Here is a 15029-nt window from a genome sequence, read left to right on the forward strand (position 1 = left end):
TCCATGCTGTCCTTTGTGACGCTCTGTAGAAAGCACAAGGCAAGTACTCATCATAATCACTAAATGTACAAATTATTTGTTTGGGTACTGTGAATAGTTGTTTGAAATATGTAAAATACAACATTGGCACATCAGCTAAACAGTGCTATTTGTTTTCATCACTTAAATACCTAACACACTTTCATTATATAGCTGTTGAAACATGGATGTTGTGTAAACATTTGTTTTTAGGAATCTTTTGGATCGATCTTGGTGGCTCTGTTTGATTCCCTACTCTGAATGGCATCATCCTATAAAGGAAGAATGATAGTTAGTTGTGTAGATGAGGTAAAGAGTGACAGCTTGCAAAACTACTATTTTCTTTTTTTTTTTGTTAAGTGGGTTGCATAGATGAGTTTCTTCTATAGCAACCTTCCTGTGGTAGCACATCATGAAACTATTGTAAACACTTTAAACAGTGAGTAAAATCCAATTCGGCTTGCAGTAGACTAAATGTTTGATCAGGTCTCTCCCTGTGGGTGTGTTGTGGTTTTTGTTTAGTTCACAGTATAATTAAAGAATATGCCAAAACCAACTTGATTCTGATCATATTAGAACATGTGCCTTACTTTGATTTTGGAAGTAAATGTAATACATTTGTGTTAATGCAATTTATTCAGAAAATCCGTTGGTTAGTATACACTCTTTATTCTGCTTTTTGGCTGAATTCCAGCTATAAAAATGCTTCTATTAAAAAACCGTTTACAAATATGAACCAATTGATAGATGTGGTCTCTTGATAATACTCAAGTGTTTGCATGTTCTAACCAGATAATGATTTGTAAGTGTATTCTGTCTTCCTTAATAATGCCATTTTAAGCGCAGCACGTGAAATGTTGTAAACTGTAACAGTAACACCTTTAGGTTTTAATATAGTTCCTGTCTATAAGTTCCAAGTATGTTTGGCACACTTATAACCTATACAGTACCCTTGATTAGTCAAAGCTCATGGTTTTGGGGGTGTTTTTTGTTCTTTTTTTCCAAACTTGATTGACATTTGAGGGCACCATGTCTCTGCTATACTTTGAAATCTCTGCTTTAGTCTTACCTGAGTAAGCTGCCTGTACCTTTTTTGTGAAAGATGCCCACAGGGCAGATAATACATGAGGGTAGTGCAATAGTGTGAGAAGGGAGATGTTTTAATATGCATACTTCCATGGAATTTTGGAGGAATTGTTGAGTATACATTTTACATGTTTCTATATTGCTGGTACTTGTGACTTAAGTTGTGAAGATCTGCCTCCTCCCCATCCTTACCCCACCTCAGCACTGTAGGGCTCTGGTTACTCATTATTATGTACTGGATTTTTTTACTAGGCAATAAGAAATCTAAGCAGTGAGTGAGCATCTAAAGCTGTCTGGTTGTTCCCATGTTTTTCTTAAGTTGAAATAAGTTTGGTCTGAAAAGCGTTAAGTTAAATTTGCAGGTATGGAGTAGCCTCAGAAAAATACAGAACAGGTGACTAAAGTTTAAACCTGTCCCTATGTCAGACAGATGTTGTTTGCTTTCTCACAGGGATTTTATTTAATCTTTAGCAAAAAGGATGCCTTTGACTACCCGCTTTGCATACACTTAAGGAGTAGTGTTGTTGTTATTGCTGAGTGACTGAAATGTTTAGAAAACATTTTTATTACCAAAACAGCTGAGACCTTTTTCAGTTGTCACTAAAGCAATATAAACAAAAAATCTTTTTACTGGAAAAAGCAAAGAAATGAGTTGTTACTGAAGATACTAAAAAAACCTCAACCCCAACAAACTACCCAACCCAGAAATTGGTCCATTTAACTTTCTTGCTGAAATGTGTGTGCAGTTTTTTGGCATAGATTCTGTTCCTAATTTAGTACATTGAACATGTTTCAGAAATAGGTCGTCTGTTAAATTCGGACATGGTCCATACTGGAGAGTAAGACTGAGAGAAAAGGAAGGTCATTGTTGATTCTTTCTCTTTTTCCTGATTCTTGGGTGTGTATTGTAGGAAAAAAGAATCACTGTGGTGCATGTGGCAAGAAACATCATGAAAATCAAATGCTGCCTTTGTTCTATAAACATCCTTAGATTAAATTTCAGAAATAAAAACCAAAACACATGAGAATTAGTGTTTTTAAGGCTACTCCACAGCTAAGTGTTCCTTCCAATTCTTACATCACTTTTGTGTTTAATATATTTTTCCAGAGAAATGATCACTTTTGTTTACAGTCTGTATCTTGCAATCATAGCTATGTTTCTTAGGCCTGCTCCACATGCTGTTGTTTCCTTTCTTTATAAAAGCTAGATCTATCTAGAATCACTTAAAAAAAAAAAAAAAAAAAAAAGAAAATTTCTAAGGTTTGTTTCTGGTATTGTGTCATTGGAAAGTCCTTTCCATCATGTAGAAGAGGTGTGTGAATATAATTGTGGGTTTAGTGCTGAGTGGAGTCTAACAGCTTAAGAATGAGGACATAGTAAAGTTATTTGAACTGTATTTTTATAGATGCTTTTGTTGAGACAAAATTAAGTTTCTTGTTTGCTCAATCTGTTTATTTACTGGGAAGTTATAAATAGCCTGTTCTGTTTAATTGGGTTAACTTCTAAATGCTATATACAGACATGCAGAAAGGAAAATACTTAAAGGTACATTCATTGTATTTTATTTTCCAAATTTTTAATTTATCGTTAGTCTTTAAATTTGGGCATGCAATCTTTGGTAATATACAAAAATGGGCAATTCATTGAAATTGGCTGTTAAATTCAGCTCTGCAAAAAGATATTTGAATGTAGTACTACAACAACAATGTACTCTGTAAATGATCAGAAATAGGGTTGGTATGTGTTTGATTTAATGAGTATTTTAAGAGAAAAGAAGCCAAATCTTTTAGTTAGACCAGTCTGTGAAACTGGGTAGACCTCAAATTGGCCAATATTTATATTCTCGATTAATTTTGATATCATGGACTGATTGTTCATTTGCCAAAGCTGTTTGTTGGAATCATAAAATAATAGCCTTTTGTCTTCAAAATAGTACTTCTCCTAGGGATAGTTTCAAGATCAAGAAATTTAGAGACAACGCACAGACTGCCCTTGTTACAAAGAATTGCATTTGCTTATATTTCTTTCCAAATTTTAAAATTGCTTATTAGGGGATCTTTTTCTGGTCACATTGATCTTTCTGTATGATCTGTAAAATGAAGATGTTACAGGTAATTACATAAGATACCTTACCCTTTCGTTTTCATATAAGGTTAGGTGATACATGCAAGTTAAGCAGAAAATCTTACATTCTGCAATCAAGTGGCTTATATATTTGTTTTTTTTTATTTTTCAGCTGTACTTTCAGGTTTCCCAGCACAAACATCAAGATAACATTCACAGCTCTGTCCAATGAAAAGAGAGAAAAACAGGAGGCCCCGGAGTCCCCAGTGAAGCCTGTGCAACCCCAGATCTCTCCCTTAACAATAAACATTCCAGACAACATGGCTCACTTGATCAGCCCTCTCCCTTCTCCCACAGGAACTATCAGGTATTTAAACCCTGCAGATTGCATATAGGACAATGTATGGTTACAGACTTGAGACAGTTTTCTAATTAATTTTAAGTATTTTGCTTTTGTGGTAAAAGTTGAGTTGAAGCTCAGCGTTACCTGCTTTGGAGAAAACCACCACTCTGCTAACTAACAAGATAGTTGCACGAACAACCTTGAATATTCAGATTTAATATGCTGAATGTGTAACAGTGTGCTCAGGAACCTGGCATTCTTTGCACAGCAAAGGAGCATATCTTTTTCTTGCATTCCAGGTGATTTAGATTGCCTTTTACTCTTGCATGCTTATGGCAACACTTTAAATAAGTCTAAATTATAGCATTTTTAAACATTCTGATGGTCACTGTCCCCCTGAGGTTTATCATCAGAAAAAAATGTGGTTTTGGTTATTATTAGTGTGGAAAATAGACTGATCTCTTACTCCAGAGATTACTGACTAGTCATTGCTGGAAGTAAACAGACTTAAGTTTTACTTAATATGCAGTGCAAGATGCAGAGTTTAGTGTAGGGAAGTCTTTGGTGGGGGTGGGGTTTAATCTGGGTTTTTTTTACTTGCTGTGTTGCTTAGTTTGGTAATTGTAGCCATTGTTGGACTTGTTATTTGGGACGAAACTCAATTAAACATAAGCAAGCTGTCTTCACAAACTGGTAAAATTAGTTTAGACACAATTTTAAAAATTCATAGAAAGTTCAGGAGCAAAAATTTCATTTAAAGGCACTGAAAGTTGTGTTTCAAAGTCATATGTGCTTTTGAAAGTTTTTTCTTCCCCTCTCACTTTCTGTATCTTGAGTGAAGATTTTTTTTTAATACCTGATTTTTTAAAAATGTAGATCTTGTTAATGAAATTTAAATGTAAGGATAATTGACTTCTTTCATGCTTGTCAAGATCTTGATCTCAATATTGTAGTGTTTAATGAGATCTATATAAATGGTGGAAGTAGAGAGTAAAGAGACCTAGACTTGACTGTGTAACAGGTTTGCTTTCTTATGAAAACTCAGGCAAAATATATCTTGCCCAAGAAATGACAGAGCAGCTCATCAATATTTTGGATAATATCACATATATCATCACAGTCTTTGCCTCACTATGAGTTTTGTAATTCTCTTCAGGGCTTTCATGCACCTGTTGAGTATAGTTTATTACAAAAAAAAAACCCCTACAGTTTTGAGTCTATTTTCAGAGCAAAGCTTGACAGTTTCTCTTCAAATCATCCTGTTTTGTAGAAGACTTGTAAACTTGCTTTGATTATACCATATGTGTCGCTTTGTCAATATATGCTAAAGTGAGCACAGTAGAGGGATGTTGTCAGTTGGTATGTGAAAACATAGAACAGCATTGACCTATATTTAAAAAAAAAATTAGTTACACGTTTTGGCTCTAATCAAGGATTCTTCCGTACAACACTTAAAAAATGCAATCTTCCTTGTATAGTATATCAGTAGTAGCAAATTGTTGGTGGATTTCTTGTGATGGGAAACTTGAATATTTTTAAACATATATATTGCCCAATCTACAGTGCCTGCCTTGTTTCTGTACGTAAAAAGGGAGGTAGCAAAAAACTCAAAGAGGCCAGACAGACAAACAAAACTTGAAGATATAAATTTGTTAAAGCTTTATTGTATAAACCTAAATATACATTCTCTAGCTTTATTTGTTACTCGATGTTTTGAACCGTAGATTCAAGTTAGGTTAGAGATTGTCTTTGGAGATTAGGCTGGTTCTGGAGGTGCAGCAGGCTTTGTCATTCTAGTTTTTCATTAACTTTTTTGAAATTTTTGAGGACTGTGTTGAATTACAGTATGAATGGCTGAGAAGTATGTGTCCTTGTAGAGAACTGCCAAAATTTTTTTGGGGGAGGGGGACAGACATCACCCAATGACTGTCTCCTGTTGGCTAAATGGAAACTGTAGAAGAAAACTGAATTTGTGCAGCTGTGGTTCTGTGGACTGTGCAAGACAGGGGGACAAACTGTTAAAAAAATGTGACAGTGGAATTACACAATTTTATCTTGTTTTCTGTGACAGATACCAAAACATGAGGTATCAAGAGACACTTTCATTTGTTTGGCACTATGTTTTGCTTTGTAACAGTGTATCTGCTCTGTTGGCCTAACAGTGTGTTAAATTAGATGGGTCGGTGCTGATACATCCCATTTCTAGATAGGTTTATGATTTTTATACATACATATGTGTGTGTATGTATGTGCACATACTTGTAAACACTTAAAATAATGTTGGCTTAGATTTAAATGAGAATCAAAACTTTTTTTTCCCTCACTGCTTGCTATATTTTCTCAAATATGCAAAAATACTGCACAGGAGAGATGATCTTTTTTGAGCAGACTGAATACAAGCATATGGCAGAAATTTCATGCAAGATGTGTTTCTTGTTTCAAGCGAGTGTCTTAAAATTTGTGATTGCTTATGCAGTTAAAGTGGACTTTTCTGTTGGCAAATCTTACACACACACAGTACAACCTAATAAATCAGTTAATCCTTTTGAGGAGGAAAGCCTGAGCTTCACTTGACAGGTTTCTTCCTGCAGTGATTTTAATTCCCATGGATGAGTTAGAAAGGCTTGGAAGATGGGGTTTATCATGGAAATACTGACAGACCCTTAACTGTAGTCTAGAAGCTCTCATAGTGGGCTTTTCTGCAATAAGAGCTTTTTGATTAGACATAATGTGGTGATATACTGTATAACAAAATAGTAGGATCTTCTTTTTATGCTCTACAGTGCTGCAAATTCCTGCCCATCTAGCCCCCGTGGTGCAGGCTCTTCAGGGTACAAAATGAGTCGTGTAATACCATCTGACCTACATTTAATGGCTGACAATTCACAGTCAGAAAATGACAAGGAGGCATCGGGTGGAGATAGCCCAAAGGTAAACATTGTTTGAAATCAGTCCCATAAATTACATTTTAAGTGAATGTAAGACTTCTGAAATGTTGTTTGCTAATGTGCACTAAGTCATAATTTAACATTACAGACTTTAAAAACAGTTTGTAGGGTTTTGTGATTAGATTTATTTATGTATTTATTGGAGTTATTTATTTACCTCCCTTCCCTTTGGGGGAGGGTCTGTGTGTATTTTCAGTTATATATCTGTTTATAGGCTACTGAAAATTCTTTAGTGTTGTGTGTTTCCCCTAATTTTTAATGTTATCTTAAAATCTGCTAATCAGAAGAGCAAAATTGTCTTAGTTTCTTTTCTGGCTCAAGATTTTGGTTGTCCAAAAGTGCCTTAAATCAAGGTAATTGTGTTTTGTATCCTTTGATTTAGAAAGAGGCGTGTGTATCTTTGAAGTTTATTGATGCAGACTTTTCTTTTTCTTGTACAGGACGACTCTAAGCCACCTTACTCCTATGCACAGTTAATAGTACAAGCAATTACAATGGCACCTGATAAGCAGCTTACACTAAATGGAATTTATACGCACATAACTAAAAATTATCCATACTACAGGACAGCAGACAAGGGCTGGCAGGTAAATTTGATTGCTGGACTGTCTTTTTTAGTTGTGAGTAATACTGGCAGCTGTAGATGGTCATAAGAAGTCAATTGGTGAGCCTAACAGCCCTTCATAAATAGCATTTGTCAAATGAGTGTGTTTGTCTTTTTCCTGATTGTAAGTTCTCCAACAAAGTAGGCAATTTACATTATTCTGTATTGGAAACGTTGCTTTATTCATGGAATGGTATTCCCTAAACCTCTAGGAGGGATACATACAGACTTTCAGGGAAGAAAAGTACAATTGGCACTGTGGATTTAAATATCCGTATGCTATCTGGGAATGTAGTTGTGCTCTGTAACTTATAATTGTGTAAACATCCATATTGTTATCTTGAGATAAAATTAAGATATTAAATGTTACAAGTTCAGTTTTATTTGAAAATGGTGATCTTTACCATGCAATACAGTGAAGGAACAAGTGTGTGTTACCTGTCGTTATCTTGCACTGTTATGTGCCCTTTTTTATTTGTGAACTTAATTGTTTGTGTATGGAGTTAGACCAAACCCTTCAATTCTGTAGAATTAATTTCTGCTTTCTTTTCATTTTTAAAGAGACCAACCTCAGCATTTGCCAGGATGACTAACTGAGCATGAATCAGTCTGGCATAGTCTTTCCAGACACGCATAAAGGTTCAATGCCTTTGCTGCTGTTTTTAGTTTCAGCAAAGGACAGAAGAGCACAATTAGCAGGACTGGCCAGTTTGCCGGTATAACATTCGGACTGTACTGTTGACCGTGGAGTATCAATTTCACTGTGTTGCTGCTTAGTACAGTCATGAGCTGCAGCAGAGGCATGCTCTGAAGTTATTTTCAGGGAAGTAAAATTTGGAGAGACTGGGGGAGGGGAAAAGTGAGGAAGTGTTAATACTTGTTGTACGAGCAGAAGACTAAAGAATACGTGCCTCCTCAGTAGAGGAGTAGATTTTTAAATATTAATCACATAGTTATTTGTCATAGGGCCTATATGAAAGTTGAATTACTCTTAGAGAAATTCCAAGGTTAGTGGGGAATGTAGCTGTTCCAAGCTTTTTGCTGATGGTTTGTCTAGTAAAGGCCTTAGCTGTTGTTGTGGCTAGGAAGTCTCTTTTGTTTCCCTTTCACACATAAGCAGTGCAGAATCCTGTCTGCAGTCATACTAACAGATCTGTTTTAGCAACAAGATTCTGTTTATAAAATGTTGGTGTGCTTTTTGCTCCCTATTCTGAAATACCTTGAATATCTGTGTGTGTAATGCTTCTTTATGTAAGCATCATGGAACCAAACATGCACAGACATTGTAATGCACGGTTAAAGAATTCTGCCTTTAGCACAGTGTATGTATTTAGATGTATAATACTTCACAAAACCAAGGTGATAGACACAGCAGATATATAGTATGTTCTGAAATAATTAATTAACACCTATTCATAAGAACAATTGGAGAAGCTGAAAATGAGATGCTGTTTGGTCACTAGTCATATAACGCACTGCTGTAACACTAACAGGTGTACCTCAGGTCTGAAGAGCTCTGCTAGTTTTTATCCATCAAGTGTTAGATTACAGTTAGGGTGACTTATATGATAGATGTTGTAAGTAATATTTGAGGCTATGTATGTGCATGTTATTCAAAACAGGGGACATACACACGTGTATAGTATCTAAATCCTATAGCTTAACGAACAGTATTGAGGTATTTATATCCTTTATTATATAAAGGTCTCATTTTGTTAAACACTTGAAGACTCCTCTTTGTGAATTTGTTTAGCAGGTACTCTTGGATCTACTTTTTTATTCTAGCATATGGAGAAATAAATACAATTTATATACATGTTCTTGGCATCTTTCTAGTTCTGTTTCAGTTTTGACAGGGAAAACCATTTCTGGTTTCATCAGTTTGCATTTAAGAAACCATACATGGTTATCATTGCTTTAAGTTTTCCGAACTTGCCATCAGGGTCATGAACTCAGACATTTGAGCAAGATTTGCATTTGATTTTGCAAATTTTTAAGAGCTTTTGTTAACATCAAGCTTTTTCTCCTTTTTTCCTCTGTTCCCCCACAAGTATTTCAGTATGTGTACTTATCATTATTTTCTTCTTGTTCAGGGTTAATATTTAGAGAGATTTTGGGTTTATCGATCTTTAAAAAAAAATTTATTTGTATAAAGCCAACCATAGATACAGCCACTTCAGGGTGTTAGCAGTTTTCTAGATCTCTCTGATTGAAGAGTTGTTTGTGTTAGAGCAAAGTGAGGATAAAGTAATGTGCAAACTAGAGGGCAGTAATGAAGATCTCGCTGAAGAGCTGTTTTAGGACCTGCTGCCATTTGTTGTTTTTCTAGACACACTAAATCCTTGGCTCCTTTGTTGAGACAGACTGGACTGTGGGTGAACTCCCAACAATCTAGCTGCATTTGGAACTTGTGTAATTTAACCTTTTCTTTCTGTGTTGTGGAACAGTAACAAGGTTATCATACAAGATCAGAATCAGTATATGCTGTATTTTACTGGCCCTCCTAGAATGAACTGATATTTTCTTTGACACCTGGGGAAGGGTGGTGTATGAAGACTGTTGTTGTTTTTTTTGTGGTTTTTTTTTTTTTTTTTTTTCCCCACTGCGTTATGCGCAAGTATTTGTAGTGTTCTAATAGTTTGTTGCAATCACTGTGTTTCTCATTAGAGAATTAAATGGGATTCCTGTTATTGCCGCGTTAGCGTACTGGTTTTTTAATTGTTGGGAAAGAGTTGAAAAATGCAAGAGTCCTTTCAGGTTTATGGCACTGCCTTTGTAGTGCTCTGAGTTCTGTTGAATTCAGGAATTAGAGCTGAACCCCGAGACTCCTATAGTACAAACTGCTGCAGTAGGCCACATTCTGACTTGGAAAAGTTATATGAATTCTACATATTTTTTTATGTTCCATAGAATTCAATACGTCACAATCTCTCTCTGAATCGTTATTTCATCAAAGTACCACGTTCCCAGGAAGAACCAGGCAAAGGCTCATTCTGGAGGATAGACCCTGCCTCTGAAAGCAAATTAATAGAGCAGGCTTTTAGGAAAAGGCGGCCTAGGGGAGTACCTTGCTTTAGAACCCCTCTGGGACCACTCTCTTCTAGGTAAGGAAAAACAGATGAACAAAAAGACTATGGCTGTTGTTTAATCTTCAGGCTGATACAGACTTGATAGTTTTGGATACAGTCACAAGTTTAGTAATTTAATTTCATCCAGACTCAGTATTTGAATTCTGTGTCATTTGCTAGGAGGCTGCCCCATACACTAGGCTTGTTTTTATTGCTTGTTTTTAGCATTAAAGAACTGACTTGGTTTGCATAACTAACTGTCAGATTGTTAATGTAAGCAAGCCTTGCTGTACCTTTGGGTTTTTTCTTTTTACAGAATTATAATTTGAATTTCTAACTGCCATCTACTGCATTTAAAAACTGTTTGCAAAGAAAATTATCAAATACCAAGTAGTATTTTATTGAACTTAGAGATGACAATTATATAATTAGTTTGATAATGATCAAGCAGAATTCATGCTGGGGAAATACATGAATTTAAATTATTCCCTCTGTAAAGTTACAGCCTTTCTGCTGGTGCAGATCTTTTATTACTTGCCCTGTAGACTGAAATTTGCTCATCATTCTTCTCCACCAGAAGAAATGTTCATGTTTCACAGATTTAGAGAGTCTCCCTAAGAAGGCATCCAGCCACTTCTTCTCCCATTAACTATACCTGAAGTTTGCTTTTAAATTCTGTCTCTGTTTAACAGAAGCTTTATAAAAGATCATCAGAACTGCTTTGGGTTGTAACTGTACTTGCCGGAAGGCAGAGGTGCCCTCCTGTGGGCAGTGTGTGTTATGGTCTCTTTAGAGGAAGGTCACTGTCTTTCACCGTTCAGAAGTTAAAACACATCAGCTGCTGCTTTCATTTTTAAATACAGAAGTGCCCCAGCTTCTCCTAATCACTCTGGAGTGTTGTCTGCGCACTCCAGTGGAGTCCAGACCCCCGAGAGTCTGTCCAGGGAAGGATCTCCAGTCCCAATGGAACCTGAGCCTAGTGCTATCCAGCCAAAACTAGCGGTAATACAAGAAGCGCGATTTGCACAGAGTGCCCCAGGTGAGGAATCCTGAAATAAGCGGTTGGGGGTTGGAGGTGGGAGAGGGCTAACATATAAATATCACCAAGACTTCACATGTACACCAAAAAAAAGGGGAAATATTTAACCTCTTAACATTTACAGCAAATCTTTAATAAACATGCCAGGGAAATTCTGTTTGCATACAGACTGTTATCTCTGTGCGTTCCAGCACCCTTGATCACTTTGTTACTAAGCAGAGTTGTGCTTCTGTCCTGTATAGGACCGTACTGTCTTACAGCAGTTGTCACTTCCTTTCAAAACGTATTCTTTCTGGTTTAGGGAAAACAAACAAACAAAACCCAAACCACGGCCTTTATGTTACTTGGGTTACAGAAATAAGCAAATGTCTCACATCTGTAGTTATGCCATCCTTTCAAAGGTGGGGATAAAAAGAATTGAAAAGGATAAAGAGAGTAAGGATAAATTTGTGTGATAAGAAATTTCCTATTTAAAAAAAAAAATAAATGAATGAGCATAAGGCGTGATGGAATAAGGGTGTACTTGTTTCATTACCTTGGTTTATATACTTTTGCCATCCATTTTCTTGGTGATATTCTGGTACTACAGAAGTGCCGGTGACCGTTCGTGGTGAAGGCAGACATGATCCGAAGCAGGGACACCAGGCTTTCCCCAGCCTCGGAAGCTGAGAGTTTTGCCAGTGCAGACCTCCACACAATACCTGAAGCATATATACATTCCCGTTGATGGAAGGGGCTAGTTTTACTAAACGAGTGTTAAACATAGCTTTGGTAGCACAGCTGCATTTGGGGAGAGGTGGGGGGGCTTTCACCCAAATGGTGTTTGGGACTTAGCTAATACAGCACTTACCTCGAATATGTGGCTTGGAATAGCCATGTGTCATAATCTTCAGTGTGCGGTTTTATCTTTTGGATCATTCAGGCATTAGTGAAGGAGGTTGTTAATCTTCTGAGGCTTTAGTGTAAGTTGAAAAGAATGACTGGCTTAAAAGAAATAATTAAAATTGTCGGCCTAATTTTTATCTCTTCCTTGGTAGGATCACCTCTATCTAGCCAACCAGTTTTAATTACTGTACAACGGCAGCTACCACAAACTATTAAACCCGTCACCTACACTGTTGCAACTCCTGTGACAACATCGACATCCCAGCAGCCTGTAGTTCAGACAGTTCATGTTGTCCACCAGATACCAGCTGTGTCTGTCACAAATGTGACTGGATTAGCACCAGCAAACACTTACACTGTAGCTGGACAGGCAGTAGTCACACAAGCTGCGATGGTAACCCAACCCAAGGTGGAACCTCAAGAGAATGGAGACCACAAGGAAGTAAAAGGTGAGAACCTGTGGGGTTCTTTGTTTTGCTTTGTTAATTTGTTAGCTCTTTATACAGAAGGATCATTATTTAAAACTTCCTTCCAGATGAACACTTGAAATGTTTGGCTAAAACGAGGATTGTGCATCATAATTTCTGAGCTATGTTGGAGCTAGTAATAAAACTTTTTCATTGAGGGTTGATTGAGTTAAAAGATACGGATCTTTAACGCTTTCTTATTTTTAACAATGTTTTATTTTCTGTTTTTCAGTTAAAGTGGAGCCTATACCTGCTATTAGTCATGCTGCAATAGGAGCTGCTAGTCGTATCATTCAGACATCTCAGACCACACCCTTACAGACAGTTACTATAGTGCAACAGGCACCTCTAGGTCAACACCAGCTACCAATAAAAACTGTAACGCAGAACGGAACGCACATAGTACCTATCACCACTGCGATACAAGGGCAGGGCAACGCTGGTACGTACTGGGTTAAAATGTTCTGTTGCTTTGTATGTGTTAAAACCTCAGTGTGACCAGTGCAGAATTTTTGAATTCTGTTTTCATGTCTTAGTTACACTGAAAACTAAGTTCTGCAAAAAATTTAGATTACAGCCTTTGTAAGGGATTGTTCCCTCCTTGTTGGTAAGAACCGGTGTTTCTCCTCATTGATGATTACCTGAACAGCTATTTATTCTCTTTGTGGTCATTATAGGGATGTACTTAGTGGTGACAACCCGTCCTCCCTCCTCATTAAACCCAGGATATAAACAAGTTTTTAAAGAAGTTCCTGTAAAACAGTGCCATTAAAATGGTAACTGCTCCCCAGATGATTTGTCAAGATCCAACCAACAGGAAAACAAGACAGAACTTGCTTGTGGGTTGGCTTTTTGAACTGTTACTTTTTATTCTGTTTTTATTGAACCTGTACTAAAAATGACAAAAATTCTGTAAGATTTTGAGATTCTTCTTGTCTGAATACCATCTTTCCCCTCTCAGACTTGGCAGTACTTTGTCATAATTTTCATATACTCACGCTTGTTCACAGAACATTGTTTTGGTTTGCTTTGCAGGTGCATACAGCTTGTTCTAACAGTTTCACTTTGAGATGTTACCTGATACTGAATGAGCTTTTTTGTCATAAAATAGGTTTATAGAAATAGTTTTAGGCTACCTTATATCAATTTATTACCTGCATTTCTGCTCTAAAGTCTTTCTGATGAAGTGAATTACCTGCTTTCTCTTCTGCTCTTCTTCCATCACTGACATTTATAGGTCAGTGTTTTGTCTGCTTCCACTTAATTTCCAGCTTAAGTAAAGCAAAAGCAATCGCTGTCAGACTTTATATGCACTTTTTTTGCCAGAAGGGATATATGAATTGAACTGAGAGTCATGAAATATACTGAAAAGTTATTTTTTAAAAGTAAGAAATAATTCTTTTTGTCTCTTTCCTGGACTCTGAAAACCCAGCTGATTTCAACGTGTTTTCCTTGGTAGGGAAGCCTCATGGCTGCTAGGTGTGTTTAAGGAATGTGCCTGAACGTAGGAGTAGAATTGGGGTGCTTCTCACTATTTCACTGTGTCTGTTAGGGGTGTGCTTGCAGTGATGGGAGTTTTCACTTTGAGATTCCTGGGCTTAAATACCTCATGAGATGTTCACATTTTGAACAGCAAGTGAGGTGTATTCCAGGTGCTGGTCTCTCTGTTACTGTAACTCCTAAACCAGCAAGATACCAGGTAATTCCCTGGCAAAGCATCTAAAGGGGGGAACCAGGCCTACAGAAACACAGATTTGTTTGTACGTGTCTACAAATACGTCTGTGTTCACACTCATACACATGTCTGTGTTCATGTGCATACATCTGTATTTACACACACATTCGTTATGGGCGTGTGTTTATCTCTGCATTTGGAGAAAGAAGATTTGTGCAATCTGAAAGCTAAGTCCAGAACAACTACTGTTCTAACATTCTCTGTAGAAAGAAGGTGCTTTCAGATCTTACTCTCAGCAAAACAGTTTGGCAGCACTTTTTACTACCTGTCAGTCTAACTGAAAGCTGTGCAGTCCAAAATAAATTCAGGTCTCTTACCGCAGACTAAAATGATGTAACTAGGTATTCTTTATTTCGACTTTCAGTGTAGATTTCAAACATCAGTGTTCTTTTGTGTATTTCATACTTCTGTGTATCAGCTGTGGCTGCAGCCAGCAAGTCTCTTTCTACTAAACAGACCCCGGAGCGAATAATGCAGTAGTAGTCTTACTGTGTGTTTGAAGATGAGGGGTGAACTTCTTGTTTTTATTTAAGCAACAGTAAATTTGCAGTAAGACGTTTTATTCAGAAGTAACTATCTCTACGGCATCTATTCAGAAATTGTAGAAGGAACAGCTTTTCTAGTAGAAAAGCTGAATGAATGTTCAGATACAAGAACAAATGATTTTACAGTTGCAGTGAAGCTTTTTGCATCAGGTAAATATTTTCTGAAGTATTTGTTCTACCAGTAAATACTAAGTACAAAGCACTTTGGTTCCATGCAGAGGTGATA

The 15029-nt window shown here is 36.8% G+C and overlaps 1 protein-coding gene across 3 annotated transcripts in view; it reads left to right on the forward strand.

Moving 5' to 3' along the window:
* FOXK2 (forkhead box K2) overlaps positions 1–15029 on the forward strand; it is a 49069-nt gene that overhangs the window by 30776 nt on the left and 3264 nt on the right. For 2 of the 3 annotated variants that reach the window (XM_074846971.1, XM_074846972.1), the window contains exons 2-8: positions 3342–3536; positions 6296–6443; positions 6901–7047; positions 9975–10168; positions 10996–11171; positions 12209–12505; positions 12756–12965. In XM_074846971.1, the coding sequence (XP_074703072.1) occupies positions 3342–3536; positions 6296–6443; positions 6901–7047; positions 9975–10168; positions 10996–11171; positions 12209–12505; positions 12756–12965 (1367 nt within the window). Of the gene's footprint in view, positions 1–3341; positions 3537–6295; positions 6444–6900; positions 7048–9974; positions 10169–10995; positions 11172–12208; positions 12506–12755; positions 12966–13200; positions 13363–15029 lie in introns of all 3 variants that reach the window. The other variant, XR_012625942.1, reaches the window with a different exon arrangement.

Source organism: Strix aluco, chromosome 21 (genome assembly GCF_031877795.1).
Source record: "Strix aluco isolate bStrAlu1 chromosome 21, bStrAlu1.hap1, whole genome shotgun sequence".
Lineage (NCBI taxonomy): Eukaryota > Metazoa > Chordata > Aves > Strigiformes > Strigidae > Strix > Strix aluco.